Genomic DNA, 16,744 nt, shown 5'->3' with positions numbered 1-16,744 from the left:
TTAAATTATTTATTTTTAATATGAAATAAAGCGAAAGGGTGAAAGAGTAAAATTATAAAAATTAATCTTTTCTTCTTAATCTAATTTTTCTCGTAGCAAACAACGAGAAGTATTTGAAATTTAGTCCTATTTCGATAGTACCAAACTATTTAAAGGAAAACTATTATTCTTTTCCTTCCCTTTTCTTTTCACTCTCCCCACCACTTTTACTTTCATTTTCTTCATATTTGAACCAAACAAACCGAGAAAGAAGTCTATATTCCGACATACATCTCAAAAAGACTATAAGCTTTGTCTCAGATAAATCTATTTAAAAGAATTTTTATTCAAACATATATTTAAGAGATTCAAACTCTATTAAATAATATTTATCTTAGAAGAGTTTTTATCTATGTCGACAAATTGTGAACTCTATATCAAATATAAATAAATATTGAATAATGTTATCACAAATCGAAGCACAAAACAATTTCCGTGCTTGCTTAAACTTATAATTAAAAATATTATGGCAGGCAGTACCGCGTACGATGTCGGGCAATTGTATTAAATACCTACGTATTTGCACGGTCTCCAATCTAGTCTCCAAAAGCTCACTTTAGTATTAGCTTTGCAATTTGCATCTGCAGCTTCTTGGTACACTCGGGATTCATTCCGCATAGAGAGATAAAGCGACAATGGAACTAAAGGGGACGCCCGTTGAGCATGGATTCTACATGCCCGCGGAGTGGGAACTCCATTCGCAATGCTGGATGGGCTGGCCTGTGAGTTTTTCCATCTTTTTCTGTCTGATTTTGGTTTTGCACGTATTCTCTTTCGTGTTCTCGATGGTAGAAAATTTTGAGATTTTTCTTTGATGATATTTTGCTCTCCTCGTACTGAGGTTTACCTGTACTTAATGTAAAAAACCTTTACTAGGTGTAGTTTGTGCCAGACTTGGATAAGTATTAGAAGGAAAGGGTAAGTTTTGTTTGCTTTTAGAATTGATAGAAATCTTGCTCTTCAGTTTCGTGCAACGTTACCACCTGATGTTGGCGCGTAGCGTCGTTGCTCATGTTTCATCTTCCGACAAAACAGAGAACATATTCATTTGCTTTGTGTTTTATGCTACTTGTAAGACTTGTGATTTTGCGATTGGTGTAATGTGCTGAAAGATGAACTGGATATCAGCAGAGTTGCACAAAGTGGACATCAAATTTCAAACTGAATCTTTACGAGAGTTTTCTGTATTTGATGTGCCAGTCAATGCTTAATATGCCATAGATTTTGCTTCTGTGATTTTTCTTTGCAGTCAATTATTAAGATTTTGTAAGATGTCTTTTCAGAAGTATCTTCCTCTAAATTTCTTTTCTGTTTCCCTAGGATATTGAAATTTGCATTTTTTCACTCATCTGCATCATCATGTGTTTGCTTCCACCTTCCTTGCTATTGTAAACTAGAGAAAAAGCTAGGAAGGCTTAATCATATTCATTCTTCCCTTGAGTCATAGGAGCGGCCTGACAATTGGCGAGACCATGGAGTGCATGGTCAACGTGCATTTGCCAATGTTGCCTCTGCAATTTCAAGATTTGAGCCTGTTACTGTATGTGCCAGTTCAGCCCAGGTTGGAATGATCAGATATTTAACAATTTGCAGTAATTCTTATTTCTGTTTTGATAGTTCCTCTGAGTTTATAAGACTTCCTGGGCAGTGGGAAAATGCACGCAGCCAGTTGCCAGGACATATTAGGGTGGTGGAGATGAACATGAATGATTCTTGGTTTCGTGACACTGGTCCAACTGTGAGCTTTTCACTTCCTTGTTGAAATTATATTATTTTCCTTTGCCACTGAAATTATATTTCTAGAATTGCAATTACTTTTCGCAGTTTGTTATTAGAAATAGTTTGTCAAGTAAAGAGAAGCTGGGCAACAAGATTGCAGGAATTGATTGGAACTTCAATAGTTATGGTGGTAAGGCTGCTTACAGGACCTTTCAAATGCTTCCACTTTTTCCGAAAATATGCTTTCCAAGTTCAAAAGCTGAACATCAAATGTGGTATATATGTGGCTGTTTTGATGGGAAACACCTCTTGATTAGCCTGATAGGATGAGTCTAACAATAATACATTGATTAGTTTAGCTAATGTATATCAACTGCTTCAGCTACCTCTTCAAATTCCCAACTGTATTGAATAGCTACTGAAAGATGAGTCTTTATATTGAATTTTGTTAATCTCTGATTCTCTATGCTGCGAAGCGTGAAGCTCGTAGTGAAAGTGCTGTTTGGTTTATTTTTAAATTGCTTAACTGGAAATTTATATTTACTGTTCCAGTTTCATGAAACCATTGTTGGGTTTCTCATGTTCTCTTATTTGATCTGTAGTTTGAATTTACTCAATTAATATTTATTAGTTGTTTTTTATTGGTTTCTATTGCTTTCACTTTCTTTCTATCTGCACTAAGATCTGTTTTATGATATTTCTCCACTAGCTGGGAAGAATTTCTGGTTTAGATCTGTATCATGTGCTCATCTCAACTATTTGGGAGAAGGTTATGATACAATCCTGTTTGATTTTCCTAGGCATAGAGGAAGGTTGTTATGAAGATTGGAGCCTAGACCTACTTATTGCTAGAAAGGTTGGTCAAACTGTAACCAGAAAGTCTAAGATTGGAAGGTGGACAACTTTATTGCAACTACACTTACCACCTTTTCATGTTGGCTTCTTGACACTTTCTGTTGTAGGTTCTGGAAATTGAAAAGATTCCAAGGTTTGCCCATTCCATGATTCTTGAAGGTGGAAGCATTCATGTAGACGGGGAAGGTTTATAAAATTTTCTTGCCTGTTCACATGACTAATTTATCTTTCTGAACACTGTCTAGTCTATTACCAACTCTCTGTGCTTAGGAGGGTGACCAATTGCACTTCTTATCATTATCTTTGATGTATTGCACTGCTAGTAAAACAAACTTGTAAGAAGGTAAATGTGATGTGTCAAACACGTAACAGAGTATGACAACATATGCTGACCTTGTGAACAGAATTTCAGACAGGGTGCAGATGATCATAGTTCACCATGATTTCTGCATCATGTCAAGCCATGATCGACATAACCCAGTTTCTCAGCAAGATTCATAAACCTCATTGCAGAATCCCTATTGTATTATAAAAGTTGCATGTCTAGGAAACTATATCTTAGTGAGAATCAACAGACCTATTAGCTAATAATAGGGTCATTAGCTTTATGTTCTCAAGAAAATTTTTTAAGTTGTGATGAGAGGAAAAATACCTTAATGAGAAATAGGGCAACAAATAACACCAGGGATGAAAATGTCAAGTGCCTCTAAGCTTTATTCTTTATTCAAATACTTGAGCTGATCACTTAATTTTCTTCCTGTTTTCAGTTTGGAATTATTTGGGAATGAAAATGCAAAATGACTTCTTTGTAAAGAAAAGAGTAGATTCATTATATGTCCAATCATGCAAATATGAAGCAAGTCCAAACTGATTCTGAGGAATAAATATGTATGCCATCACCATATTATATTGGTGAATGTAATAACCATTCCCGCAGAGGATCTTCTTTGTAGTTGAACTTCCAATAACCACTTGGGCTGAGGCCCTTGAGTTGTTTGCAGTGAAAAGGATGATTTGTTAATCTTACTACTGCATAAATAATTTTTATGTGAACCATTCAAACAAGGTTTTTCTCAGTATTTTGGGGTTGAGATTGGCTGTGGAAATTGTTCAAACAATGAATGAATATTATAATCTTAACAATGTGATGATCTGAATCATTAGAGTGTAATTCCACTGTCTTAGCTGGCATTTCTACCGGGGAAAGAAGACATCATTGTGGTTACTGATTGTATCAGATAGATAAAGTTTTCTTATTTTTAATGTAATATGGAAAATCATTTCGAAACCCCTTTATTAAATATGAGCATTTGCTAACATAGAGAAAAGGTCCAGGTTCTTAAGTTAATATTTTTATCCCTAAAATTCAATATTAACATGATCATATAGTTAATCCTTTTTCTTTCTTCAGGGACTTGCCTTACAACAGAAGAGTGCCTCCTGAATAAAAATAGAAACCCTGGTTTAACCAAAGTACAAATTGAGGATGAGCTCAAAGCATATCTTGGAGTCAAGACGATCATCTGGCTACCTCGGGGGTTGTTTGGTATTCTTCTTGTTCACTTTCTGGCATAGCATTCTGCCTACCGGTCACCTGATTTTAGGAACCTATATAAATAATTCAATGACGAAAATCTTCTCTGTGCAACCATGAAACTGGATTAACAAATATGGTTTGTTGTTTGTACTTGTTTTATTTTGATTTTGTGGTAGACAGTTTTGCATAACCATGGACCTCGTACTCTATGCTCCATGGTATCAGTTAGAAAATTAAATATGTACAATAGATACTCCAATGCATCAGTTAAGCTGGTACTAAAACTAAATGATATGATCTTTCTCCATTTAATAGATTACTTGTAGTTAAGTGTCTTCACAGAGTTAGAAACATATTGATCCTACTTATTTTGTACAGGGGTCTCCATTTGGTTGACAAGACACGCTTTATCAAGTAGATTTCTAACAGCATTAGCTTTGTTTAATTGCTGTCCCAAAAACCAGACCTTCAAAAAGGGCAATTTGTTCTTAAGTCATGACTTTTGTAGAAATTAAGATTTATGGTTTCCTTGCTAATTAGAAGGTGAGATAAAGAAAGAAGAGATAAAAGCAAAATCTGTAGCATCATGGTTCTTTTTGTGTGTTCAAATCACATGAGATGTCTTGGTGTAACTCAAGTGGTTGATGTTGGGTAAGAGGACTGCTATGTCACTGTAATAATTGAGGCATGCTCTGCCATATTCAGTTTTATGCAGGAACTCCTGTTTCTTTACCATCTTATCATGATATTTTGATTGATATCAGAATAGAATTTTAGAACTTCCTGTCAGGTCTCTTGTCCAGTAAGCTTTTGCACATCGTTAAGGTCCCAGGACAATTATGGCCCTTAATCAAACTGAGATGGGACATTCTAGAACTTTCTTCATTTTGTTTTATTCTACCTCATCGATATCCAAAATTGTTCTATGCAGTTTGACTGCAGACTGCTATTTAGTTGAGAGAAAATGAAGATTGCTTTAGGTATATGAAATCATATTCTTACATAAGTTCTGATGTTCGTTCGATCCACAAGTTTATCTGCGTAAAAGTACCAAATATTCGTACATGATACAGTAGTTTTCTTCCATCTTTGACCCTGATATATACAGCATTAGTTGTATAGAACAACAGAACCTGTATGGTTGGCAGGGTACGAGGCTTACGTATCACCATCCCTTTCTTTTGACTTTTCCTTCTAATTTATTTAAGATATTCCTTGTTGTCGTCGACTTTCAGAAGCTGAAACTTTTTATGCTTTAAATAAACCTTGTTACTAAAGTTTTTGCCATTTATTTTGCAGGTGATGATGACACTAATGGTCATATTGATAACATGTGCTGTTTTGCAAGGCCTGGTGTAGTTTTGTTGTCATGGACTGATGATGAATCAGACCCCCAATACGAACGATCTGTGGAAGCCCTTTCCATTCTTACCAGTGTAACAGATGCCAAAGGTAGAAAGCTGGAAATTATCAAACTTCATGTTCCTGGGCCACTTTATATGACAGATGAGGAGGCTGCTGGATTACAACAGGTCAAAATTATTTTTATTATCATTCCCTTCTCAGTGTTTTGATTGCATTTGAATCTGGAAATTGACACTTCTCTTGAGGTCAGATAGTTGTACCTTTTCCCGTGTGAAATCACTAAGGTGCTCTTTATGATTGATTGCATTTTTTATAAAGCAAAATAACAGTAGTCAATCAATAAGCGAACGAATTGTGACACTACTTTTATTTTCATTCTTCCTTAAGAAAATAAGTATAATTTTGTACTTTTTAAGTCCAGCTTTGACATAGTTTGTTCATATAGATGAATCAGAACGCCTGCCTTTGTGCAGGCCACACCAGTAGATAAAACTGCGCAACAGTGAGCATATTGTGTACTGTTTCATACTTGTTGTCTCTTTGCTGGATCCTGCGCATCTAGTTGAGCCTTTCCATTAGGAATATCCCACCTTAGGCCCTTGGACGGGAGCATATGACAAAACATCCTATGAACCCCAATTACACTGCCTATAGACCCCCACTAGAGTTGACTGTAAGCTAGTATGTTGCCAAAGCTCTCTTCACTTATTTTTTTTGGGCTGGAAACAGGATGGTGATGCTAAAGCAAGGATTCCTGGAACAAGGCTTGCTGCTTCATATATAAACTTCTACCTTGCCAATAGAGCAGTAATTACACCCCAATTTGGAGACAAAAAGTGGGATGATGAAGCTGTTCGTGTTTTGTCTTCTGCATTTCCAGATTATGAGGTAAGGAATTTCAGTTTTCCCTATATTGTTGGACAGTTTCATATCAGCATAAGATCTAGTGTACTCAAATATCTTTGTTATATCTAATATACATTGGGGTGATACTGATACCATCTAGTAGTTGGGCACATTTGAGCTTCATTTAAAAGATAGACATCCTCCTCACCTTTGTTGCGAGGATAAAACCCTCAATTTTAGTTAGGATGAAAGGGCATGCTGACTCCGTTTGCCGGACTTCCAAGAATAACTTGGAAGATCGGAACTCATAGGAAGAGAAACCATATTTGTTCAATGTTTCAGTTATTGTATTCAAGTTCATGACCCATTAGCATTGCCATGTGATGATAGGGTCTTGAATCAAGAAATAAAGATATTATCTTTTTTAGAATCATCTGGCAATATCCCATTGGAGGGCTAGGAGTTTTTTTTATTGATTTTGATTGGTTTGAGGAAATGAATTTAAGTTTGGAGGGGAATGAAAACTGTATTGGAGAACATGATTGGTGTTCGGTGTTGTTATTAGAAGTAGTTGAAAAGTATTGAAAATGGATGGAAGTACGTTTCTACTGCTATCTTAGAAGACAAGTTATTGTATATGTCAAATCATATTTTAACAGGGGAAGTTCTATAATTTTTTATACGTAAACATAGGAAGAAAGGGTATGATAGGCTGCGTTTGATTTTGGGTATTTTTGGTAGTTGGGGATTGAGGCTGGTTTCAAACCAACCAAAACGCTCACTACAGTATGTAGAAGTCATTTTTGACTGCTTTTAGAAGTACCTGAAATGGAACTAAGCATAGCATGTCTTTCAGGCCTTAGTGCTCTGCTAAATGGTCTTAAGACTCTTAACTACCCTACTATTTACCAGCAAAAACAGTATCCCTGTGTTTGCATGAATCAACTCTGCTCCTCTTTCCCGACTATTGCTTGATAATGCGTGAGTGTTGAGAGAGAAAACTGCAAAACGAGGACATCCTTGAATCATTAATAAGCATCATATTATTTTAGTTAAATGATAGATTAGCTAAAAGACAGATGTTAATGACAAAAGAGCTAGGGGCTTACTCCCCATAAAGATGGGAACTGTAGATTTCCTACATTTATTGTTATTATTTTCATATATTTCCGTTCTTTAATATTCTCAAATTTTCACAATGGCCAACTAACTCATCTTCCTTAACATTTGGGTTCAGATTGTCAGGATCGAAGGCGCACGTGAGATCGTACTCGGAGGAGGAAATATACATTGTATCACACAACAGCAACCTGCTTGCCCATAACTTTTTTATGCTTGCTATGAAAAATGGCAGGGCTGTAACTCGTAACCTATATTCTCCAGATTTTTTGAGGGATTCAGTCGGTTTTAGTGCTTTTGGAACATAGCTGTTTCCAGTTTTTGTGGGATAATTGTTTGGTCCTTTCCTGAAATAATTTAAGGGGTCGCTTACTTTCTTGTGTGAGATACATATTTGGTTTGGGCATAATTAGATTATTTATCGAACATGATAATTTATCAAGTATCTACTTCAGTGATTAAATGATGGATACGTATATTGCGTAAAGCAGTGTTGTGTTTACTTTCTATTTTTCTTAAAAGAATAATTGAGTGTGATTTCTTTTTTATTGGTTTTTTGCTCTTTTGTCACTTTCTTAAATTGGTTGTATAATAAATTGGGACATTGGGGAAATATTTATTTAATTAAACATTACAGTATAGGGTGGCACAATTTATTGCCATGTTCTGTATAAGGAGCAAAGCTCTATAAGTGGAGAGTGACTCTCTCTTCATCAGCAACCTCCACAGCTACCTGAAAACAGCCACAATTCGCCTTCACTTGATACCACGGATACATGTTGTCCTTCCGACCTGCCGTCACCTGCGAACGTTAGAAAATAGGGATGATTGCACTGTTTGTTGCTTGATATTTGGCGTAATTATATGTAAATTTTTGTCTTTTAAAAACTTACATCTAACATTCTTGATGCTTGATTCTGTTTAACAAATAAATCTTTTCATTTAGTTAAAATTCACCGAATTCAATGATATTAATAAAAAGATTGGATAAATATTCAATTTACCCCCATTTGATTTATTGCAAGTCAGATTAATTTTTTTTATAATCAAATTATCCTATACATATTTACGAATTAATGCATGTCTGTAGGTATATATAAGGGTAGTTTAGTTACAAAAAATTTATTTAACCTACAATAAATCAGTAATAAGTCAATCGAAGGTAAATATCAATTTGTATTGAGTTTATTTTTTAATATCCACTAATACAATGATTTTTGACTAACAAAAATGACTTATTTGTTAAACGAAGCAAACTTCAAGAGTAGTAGATGTAATATTTTCAAACCATAGCAGATTTGCATGTTACTTCACTAAATCTCAAGAGAGAAAATTGTAACAGATTTGCATGTTACTTCACTAAATCTCAAGAGAGAAAATTGTAACAGATTTGCATGTTACTTCACTAAATCTCAAGAGAGAAAATTGTAACAGATTTGCATGTTACTTCACTAAATCTCAAGAGAGAAAATTGTAATTATACCTTAAAAATAATGGACAAAATTCATAAAAGCCCCCTGTGTTTTCAAAAGTCTGCAAAAGCCTCCCCCTGTTTTCAGAATAGGCTAATGTGTTTTCACTGCAAAAGCCTCCCCCTGTTTTCAGAATAGGCTAAAAGCTCCCATGTATTTTGTAAAATTCAGCTAAATTGCCCCCTTTCCATTAAATCCAACTAACGGTGTTAATTTTTTAGAAAATGATCGTTATACCCTTACTTAATATGTATTATTTCTTATTTTAATGACCGTTGGATCTTTTTCGATCAAATATTGATCGTTAGATCTAATCAATTAATCTCAACCGTTAGATTTTAAAAAGAATGAAAGGTCTACATTAAACAAATTATTCAACTTATATTATATATAAATTATTTAATATTTTAAAAATATAATAATATATTAAAAAAACATTAACTGCCCCCCACCCCCTTTCCCTCGCTGCTCCCCCCACCACCTTTAGAATCGTCTTGAAGAGACGAGTATGATGGTGATAGTTTGAGACCGAGATTCGATCGGACGGAGAAGAATCGATGGCAAACATGTTCGCCGATCGTTACTTGAGCCCACACTCTATGATTGACGAAAACTGAAATTGAAGGTATGGAAATGTTCGTCTTGAAGAGAGGATTCTAATGGTACCATTGGCCGTCGGAAATTCATCCGAACGGTGCCGGAAACTTAGAAACAAGTTTCAGGCGAAAAAGGGGCCAAATATCATTTTCTTTTTAAATAATAAAATATCTTTTAGTTAATTAAGAATAATTATAATGATTAAATATTTTTGGCTAATTAAAAATAATTCTTGTAATTAAATATATATTTTAATTAATTTAATTTTAGATTTAATAATAAATAATTATATAGTTATTTGAATTAAAATATAATATAATTTAATATTTAATATTAAATAAATTAAATATAATTTAATATAGCAAAATTTAATACTTATTTTTTAGGGTTTGAAATGACAAAAAGAAAGACACAAAATAAGCCAAAAAAAACCTTTGTATATTATATTGACCCATAGAGGGGTATTTTAGTCCAAAGTATCATTAAATATGAACCTAAACCGCAGAAAAAGACTACCAAACGCAGCAGATGCGCGTCCCTCCACTTCTTGTTAGTTGCTAACAGAATGGGGGCTTTTTGCTGACTAAAACAAAACATGAGCATTATGTTTGGCTTCGTTGAGATGGCCCAAAACCGAAGCAATGTTTGGCATTCAATATTTTGCTAATTTTTGTCTCGTTTCTAGGTATTTTGTAACAGTGAGTAGGGGACAAAACTAAAATTTCTCTCTCTATATTTACAAATAAATTATATATATTTTTATAAAAATATATATAAAAAAGACATGATTTGACAATAAACAGTACTTTTTGTCTTCTCACTACCCAACATCAAATATACCAAATTTATTTTATATTATCTCCAAAAATAAATTCAAACATACACACTATCTCTAACTTATTTTTATTTATCTTTGTTTTTCTCTTTCTGTCTCCACAAAATACTCAAAAACAAGCTAAAAACAAAACCAAACATTATGAATGGGTTTAATTTATTTATTTTTACTTTGAAATAAAGAGATCGGCAATGACTAATGGAACGTGTCCATAAGTGTCCTTATTGTGAAAAGAAATTTTTAGTTTGCAAGTTGTTGCCCAGAGATCAAATCCAAAACCAGTCAAATATTTTATTTGAATTTTATTTATATTCGAATATTCACAATTAAATATTCAAATTCAATAATATAAAAGCTAGTCTATTTATAAAATATTTCCTTTTATTAGAATCTGAAATTTTTATTCCTTTGAATAATATAATGGATTACATTTATTGAGTTGGAAATTTGAATATAATAAATGGCATTATTCGTATAAATCACACAAGAAAATAAATAAAAAATAGTGACGTGATGAATATCAAATTAAATTAGCATTGTCTCCATCGACATTGTTAGTAGAAGCCAGAAAATATTTATAATCCCACCAATTTTAGGTGATTATGAGCTATAAAATACAAAGATACGACTAGACTAGAGGAACGATAATGGGTTTCGATTTGATTAAACTTGGATCCATTTTGTTTGGGGAGTATTTTGATGTGTTAATCAAGTTTTTAAGTTTTATGTGTTAATCAAGTTTTAGTGTTAATTAAGTTTTTAAGTCTATCGGGCCCAAGGTGCGTCGAGTTTTGGATCCAACAATTTGTTGATGACTCGAGTTCAGAATTTTGGAAAATCCACGTCAAACCTGATCCATTGTCATTTTTAATAATATCTTTGTATTGTTTGATACGTTGATCTTTTCTTCATTATGAAATTCTATTGATTGATTCTTATTTAAGTGGAAAGATTAATATTTAATAATTGTAAGATTAAGATCTTATCTATAAATAAGTATGTATCTATTTTGATAATAATTAATAAGTAGTTTTTTTTTCTTCTGATTGAAACAATAATTAATTACGTAAATATAAATATATCAATTAATATGATAAATTACCTCCACACCTCCTGATTTGCCCTAATTATAATATATTTTATTTTTGTAAGAAGTTTGAAAATTCTTGGAGAATTACATAAATACATAAATACTCTTAAGTTTTTCAGTCAAAAAATCGTTTAGACAGACTCTCTTTGTCGTCTCTTTAATTAATTCACTCTGGTTTAGACCGTCATCGTGGTTTGTCAACCATGACGTCATTTCCAACTCTGTATCTATTCAATGTCTTCTTTTTCAATTTACTATTGTCTATTTTTTGTATATACGATTTATTTGTGAATGATAATGTAAATATTCTGAAAAATTAAAATAGTTTTTGGAGAAGATTTCAAAATCCAAATATGAAATATCGCTGCTTAATCAGTGAGAAATTATTCGAGAGTTGAAACAGTAGTAAAAGAAAACATAAAATTGTTTTGATTTTGTCAATCCTCGTACCAAAGAAAAAATATTAGCAAAAAATAAAAATAAAAATAAAAATATGTAATAAGTTTACTTGGTACAACGGCTATATGCGGATTTCAATTCAAAAGGTTCCAACCGCGTCTCACACTATATAAATACACCCATTGCCCGCCTACCCGCTTCCCCCTCCCCCTGTTTGCTGCTTTTTGCTGTAGTTTAATGGTTTAATCTTTTCTCTTCTAGTTTGATTCTGTAGTGCAATTTGAATTCAGTGTGATGTAGTTTGTGTATTGGTTTCAGTGAATTCTCTCTTTCTTTGTTGTGATTCTTGAAATTCTTGGGTGAAATTGATTCTTGGCATGTTCCAGTGGAGACGCTGATTTACATTTGGATTAGGGTTTTTGCTTTCTTGCCGTGCTGACATTCTTTTTTCTCTTTGACTGGTATTGGTTTTGGTTTTGATGGGCAAGATGACGAATATTTTTGTGCGCAAACTCTATTTTTGTTTATCTTCGATGGTTGCTTGTTTATGATTTTTGTCGTTATGATATCGACCTTCATTTTTTTCTTATTGGGATGGTGATTCATTTTTTGGGGATGTGGACTTCGTTTACAAGTTCACTGGTTCTTCTCGATTATGATTTTGTGTGTTAATAGAAGCCATTGTCCTTTTCGTCGCTGGAATTTATGGATTTGTTCCATTTCATCATCAATTCTGGATGTTTCAATCTGCTGTTTGGTGATTGGTGTTTCGATCTGGAATTGATTTTCTACTGTTTGATTAGTTTTCTTGATGCTTGGTCTCAAATGATTTGGTTGATGTAGTTGATATTTGGATGGTGAGTTGTACGCATTTATTGTGGAAAAAAAAATTCTCTATGCATCACATTAATCATAATGGCCTTGACTCTTTCAACCAAATTGTGTTTACTTTATTTGTCTTATTTAGTAATTGTTTGTGTTCATTCATCGGTTTGCTTGTTTGTGATATTTTGCTGTTAGGGTTTTGGAGTTCATGTTTTTATTTTGTTGGCACTGTTTCTGATTGGAATGGTAATTCATTTTGGGAAGTGAACTTCACTTATCTGCCTAATCAATGGTTCTTCTTGTTTACGATTTTCTGTGTGCTGATACATGTGGGTGTTCTTTCTGTGATCCAATTTTAAGGTTTTGTTATATTTTAATCCTTGGTCCTAACTGTTTATGTTGGTTTTGTTTCAATTGGGTGGTTGTTGTGATTGTTTTCTATTGTTTGGCTATATAACTGATGTGTGTTAATGGATGCCGTTTTTGTTTTTGTGACTTGAATATATGGTTTCTTCTGTATCAATCATCATAGCAGCTTTGTAATCTTTTTGTTGTTTGGTTTGGAATCAATTTTATATTGTTTGGTTACATTTGTTGATGTTTGATCTCAAATTATTCATTGTAGTGGATTTTTGGATGTTGAATTGTTCATTTGTTGTGGTTCCAATCTCTATGCACCGATTCAATCATATTGGCCTTGACTCTTTAAACCACAGTCTGTTTTACTTTATTTGTCTAATTAGTACTTGTTTATGGTGATCATATATTGCTATTTTTCTTTAGATGAGAATTAAGATTTGTTTCTGTTTCAACCTTCGGTTCTCGCAATTTCATTTTCTATTGTTTGGTTTTAATTGGTCTTGGTCTCATTTTGATTTTCTATTGTTTGGTTGGCTTACTTGGTGGTCGATCTCATTTAATTCAATGTGTAGTGGATTTTGAATGTGTAAACTAACAAATGTTCACTTGTTGTGGTTCCAAATTGTGTTTATTTTATTTGTCTTATTAGTAATTGTTTATGTTGATTCATCGGTTTGCTTGTTTGTGATATTTTGCAGTCAAGGTTTCGACATTCATTTTTTTTATTTCGTTGGCAGTGTTTCTGATTGGATTAGAATGGTAATTCATTTTGAGAAGTGAACTTCACTTATCTTACTAATCAATGGTTCTTCTTGTTTACGATTTTGCGTGTGCTCACAGATCTCGGTGTTCTTTCTGTGATCCGATTTTATGGTTTTGTTCTATTTTAATTCTTGGTCGTGACTGTTTATGTTGGTTTTGCTTCAATTGGGTAGTTCAATATGTGTTTGTTTTCTATTGTTTGGCTATATGACTTATGTGTGTTAATGGATGCTGTTGTTGTTTTTGTGACTTAAATTTATGGTTTCTTGTGTATTATTCATCGATGCAGCTTTTTATTCTTTTTGTTGTTTGGTTTAGAATCAAGTTTCTATTGTTTGGTTACCTTTGTTGATGTTTGATCTCAAATTATTCAATGTAGTGGATTCTTGGATGTTGAATTGTTCATTTGTTGTGGTTCCAATTTCTATGCACCACTTCAATCATATTGGGTTTGACTCTTTAAACCACAGTGTGTTTTACTTTATTTGTCTAATTAGTACTTGTTTATGCTGATCATATATTACTATTTTTCTTTGGATGAGAATTAAGATTTGTTTCTGTTTCAACCCTCGGTTCTTGCAATTTCAATTTCTATTGTTTGGTTTTGATTTTCTATTGTTTGGTTAGCTTACTTGGTGGTTGATCTAATTTAATTCAATGTAGTGGATTTTGAATGTTTTGAACTAAAATATTCATTTGTTGTGGTTCCAAATTGTGTTTACTTTGTTTGTCTTATTAGTAATTGATCTTGATTAATTGATTGCTTGTTTATGATATTTTGCTGTTAAGGTTTTGGCCTTCATTTTTTTATTTCGTTAGTTGTGTTTCTCATTGGATTTGAACGGTAATTCATTCTGGGAAGTGAACTTCACTTTTCTTCCTAATCAATGGTTGTTACGATTTTGTGTGTGCTGATAGATGCCGGTGTTCTTTCAGTGATCCGATTTTATGGTTTTGTTCTGCTTTAATTCTCGGTCATCATCATTTCACAGCCGTTTCATCACCAATTTTATGTGGCTGTAATATATGGAAAATGGTAACTGGAATGTTATTTTTCCATGGATGTTTCTGTCATATCTGCTTTTGCTCTTATCATCTCCTGTACGTATCTTCTTGCCATCAAGTTTGTGATGACAAACTTCATATTATGATGCAACAGTAGTATAGTATCTCCTCGCAATCGAGTTTGGGATGACAAACTTAATGTTATGATGCAGCAGCAGTATACTATTTCCAATGGTGTGTATTTCTGTATTATTTTCAGTGGTGTATCAATTTGCTTGAGTTTTCTTATGGTTCTGATTAATTTTTAAATTCAGTAATTTATTTGTATCAGAGTCTTATCGGATTCACACCATCATCTTTCTATTAGCAGGAGAAATCATAGTTCGATATTGTATGTTTTCCTTCTTGGTTAGTTACTTTTTCAGGTTATGTTGGATAACAGAGACAATAAAGAACTTCCCTTTCCTTTACATCTACATGGACTGCATGTTGTACAGCCAGGTACTTAAACTATCGGGTGTACAGTTTGTGGAGCATGTTTCTCTTGTTATCCTGAGTTTGTTGATAATGGTCCTCTTCACTTTTTCTGCATGTCTTTCCTCATATAATTATTCTTTCTAGTGTCACATTGCTGCTGCTTCAATCTTTTAGTTGTTTATTTCCTGTGACTGCACAAAGAATTCTTGTATTCATACTTCTCTCAAGCAGTAACTACAAAAATAATTTCTTTAGCGTGTTTATTCAGCTCCAGTATAGTAACCGGGATTAGCTAGATGCCAGTTGTTAGGCATATAAATAGGTTGTATCATGCATTTAACAATTGCGATAGTTGGTTTGACAGTTTCAGTGAATAACTCTAGTATTTAGTTAATGTGCATGCTTCTCTCACGCGATGACCACAAACATCCTTTCTTTAGCATGTTTATATAGCTCCAGTGTGTAATTGGGACTACCTAGATGCCATTTTCTTGGGCACATATGAACAGGTTATATTCTGCATTTAACCGTTGCTATTAGTTGGTTTCACTGCTTTTTTAGTAATCCACTATAGTATTTAGTTAATATTTTTGATGAACTTAGCTTGGAGAAGAAGTTGCAAAGTGTGATTCTGAGAAGATAGTACGTGTCTTACTCCAGAAGTTGTTCAAAATGGTTAGTATCACCTTGCATCTCTTGAAGACCTAACATGACTCAGTCCCTGCAATTTGTTATCCCAGTTTAGCTCGTAGAAGAAGCTGCAATAAGTAATCAGAGAAGTTAATAAGCATCTTGCTCAAGAAGTTGTTCAAACTGGCAGCCTTGCGTGTGTCTATCAAGAGACCTAAAGGGCGAAGATTGTTCGGTATCCACAATATCAGGTCTGGTTTTCTTGTCAACTATTGAGTGTGTTTGTGAATATAAGGCATAAGTCTCTCGTCCGTATTTTTGCAGCATTCAAGATTGTATTCTCTCAAGTTGTATATATCTCTTACATCTTGATAAATGATGCTAAAAGTTCTACCTTAAAAGCTTAGTTTGTAAAAGAAGCTGGAATGAGTGATCTAGAAACGTGAATACGTGTTTTGCTTTAGAAGTGGTTCAAAGTGGCGGCCTCACCTAGTTTCACTACGAAGGCCTAAGTCGTGAAGACTGCTTGGTGTCCGCAATCTCAGGTTGCATTTCTTGTCAACTCTCATATGTGCTAATTTGAATCTCTTGTCATAGTTTGCAACACTCAAGATTTTATTAGCTAGGTGACAACAATATCTTACATCTTGATCAAATCATGCTAAAATTTTGCTTAAAAGCTTAGCTTGTCGAAAAACTGCAATAGGATTTAGAGAAGTCAATATGGTCAAAATGGCAGCCTCACCTGGCGTATCTGTGAAGACCTAAGGCATGAAGATTGCTCGTGTGTCTATCAAGAGACCTAAAGGGTG

At 33.6% G+C, this 16,744-nt stretch overlaps 1 protein-coding gene across 1 annotated transcript; it reads left to right on the top strand.

Moving 5' to 3' along the window:
• Positions 569 to 7,946, top strand: LOC105158040 (agmatine deiminase). Its single transcript, XM_011074649.2, has 10 exons — positions 569 to 761; positions 1,487 to 1,600; positions 1,688 to 1,777; positions 1,864 to 1,948; positions 2,559 to 2,614; positions 2,721 to 2,799; positions 4,025 to 4,159; positions 5,450 to 5,682; positions 6,245 to 6,403; positions 7,599 to 7,946. The coding sequence occupies exons 1-10, from the start codon at positions 675 to 677 to the stop codon at positions 7,683 to 7,685; spliced, it is 1,125 nt and encodes a 374-aa protein (XP_011072951.1). The 5' UTR covers positions 569 to 674; the 3' UTR covers positions 7,686 to 7,946.

This window comes from Sesamum indicum, linkage group LG3 (assembly GCF_000512975.1).
Source record: "Sesamum indicum cultivar Zhongzhi No. 13 linkage group LG3, S_indicum_v1.0, whole genome shotgun sequence".
Taxonomy (NCBI): domain Eukaryota; kingdom Viridiplantae; phylum Streptophyta; class Magnoliopsida; order Lamiales; family Pedaliaceae; genus Sesamum; species Sesamum indicum.
This window is presented reverse-complemented; position numbering and strand designations above follow the sequence as displayed.

Excerpts from the sequence above, each read along its gene's own strand:
- LOC105158040 (XM_011074649.2), top strand. The coding sequence starts at position 675 with ATGGAACTAAAGGGGACGCCCGTTGAGCATGGATTCTACATGCCCGCG. Across the intron at positions 762-1,486 it reads AATGCTGGATGGGCTGGCCT|GAGCGGCCTGACAATTGGCG; the intron begins GTGAGTTTTTCC and ends CTTGAGTCATAG. Across the intron at positions 1,778-1,863 it reads TTCGTGACACTGGTCCAACT|TTTGTTATTAGAAATAGTTT; the intron begins GTGAGCTTTTCA and ends TACTTTTCGCAG.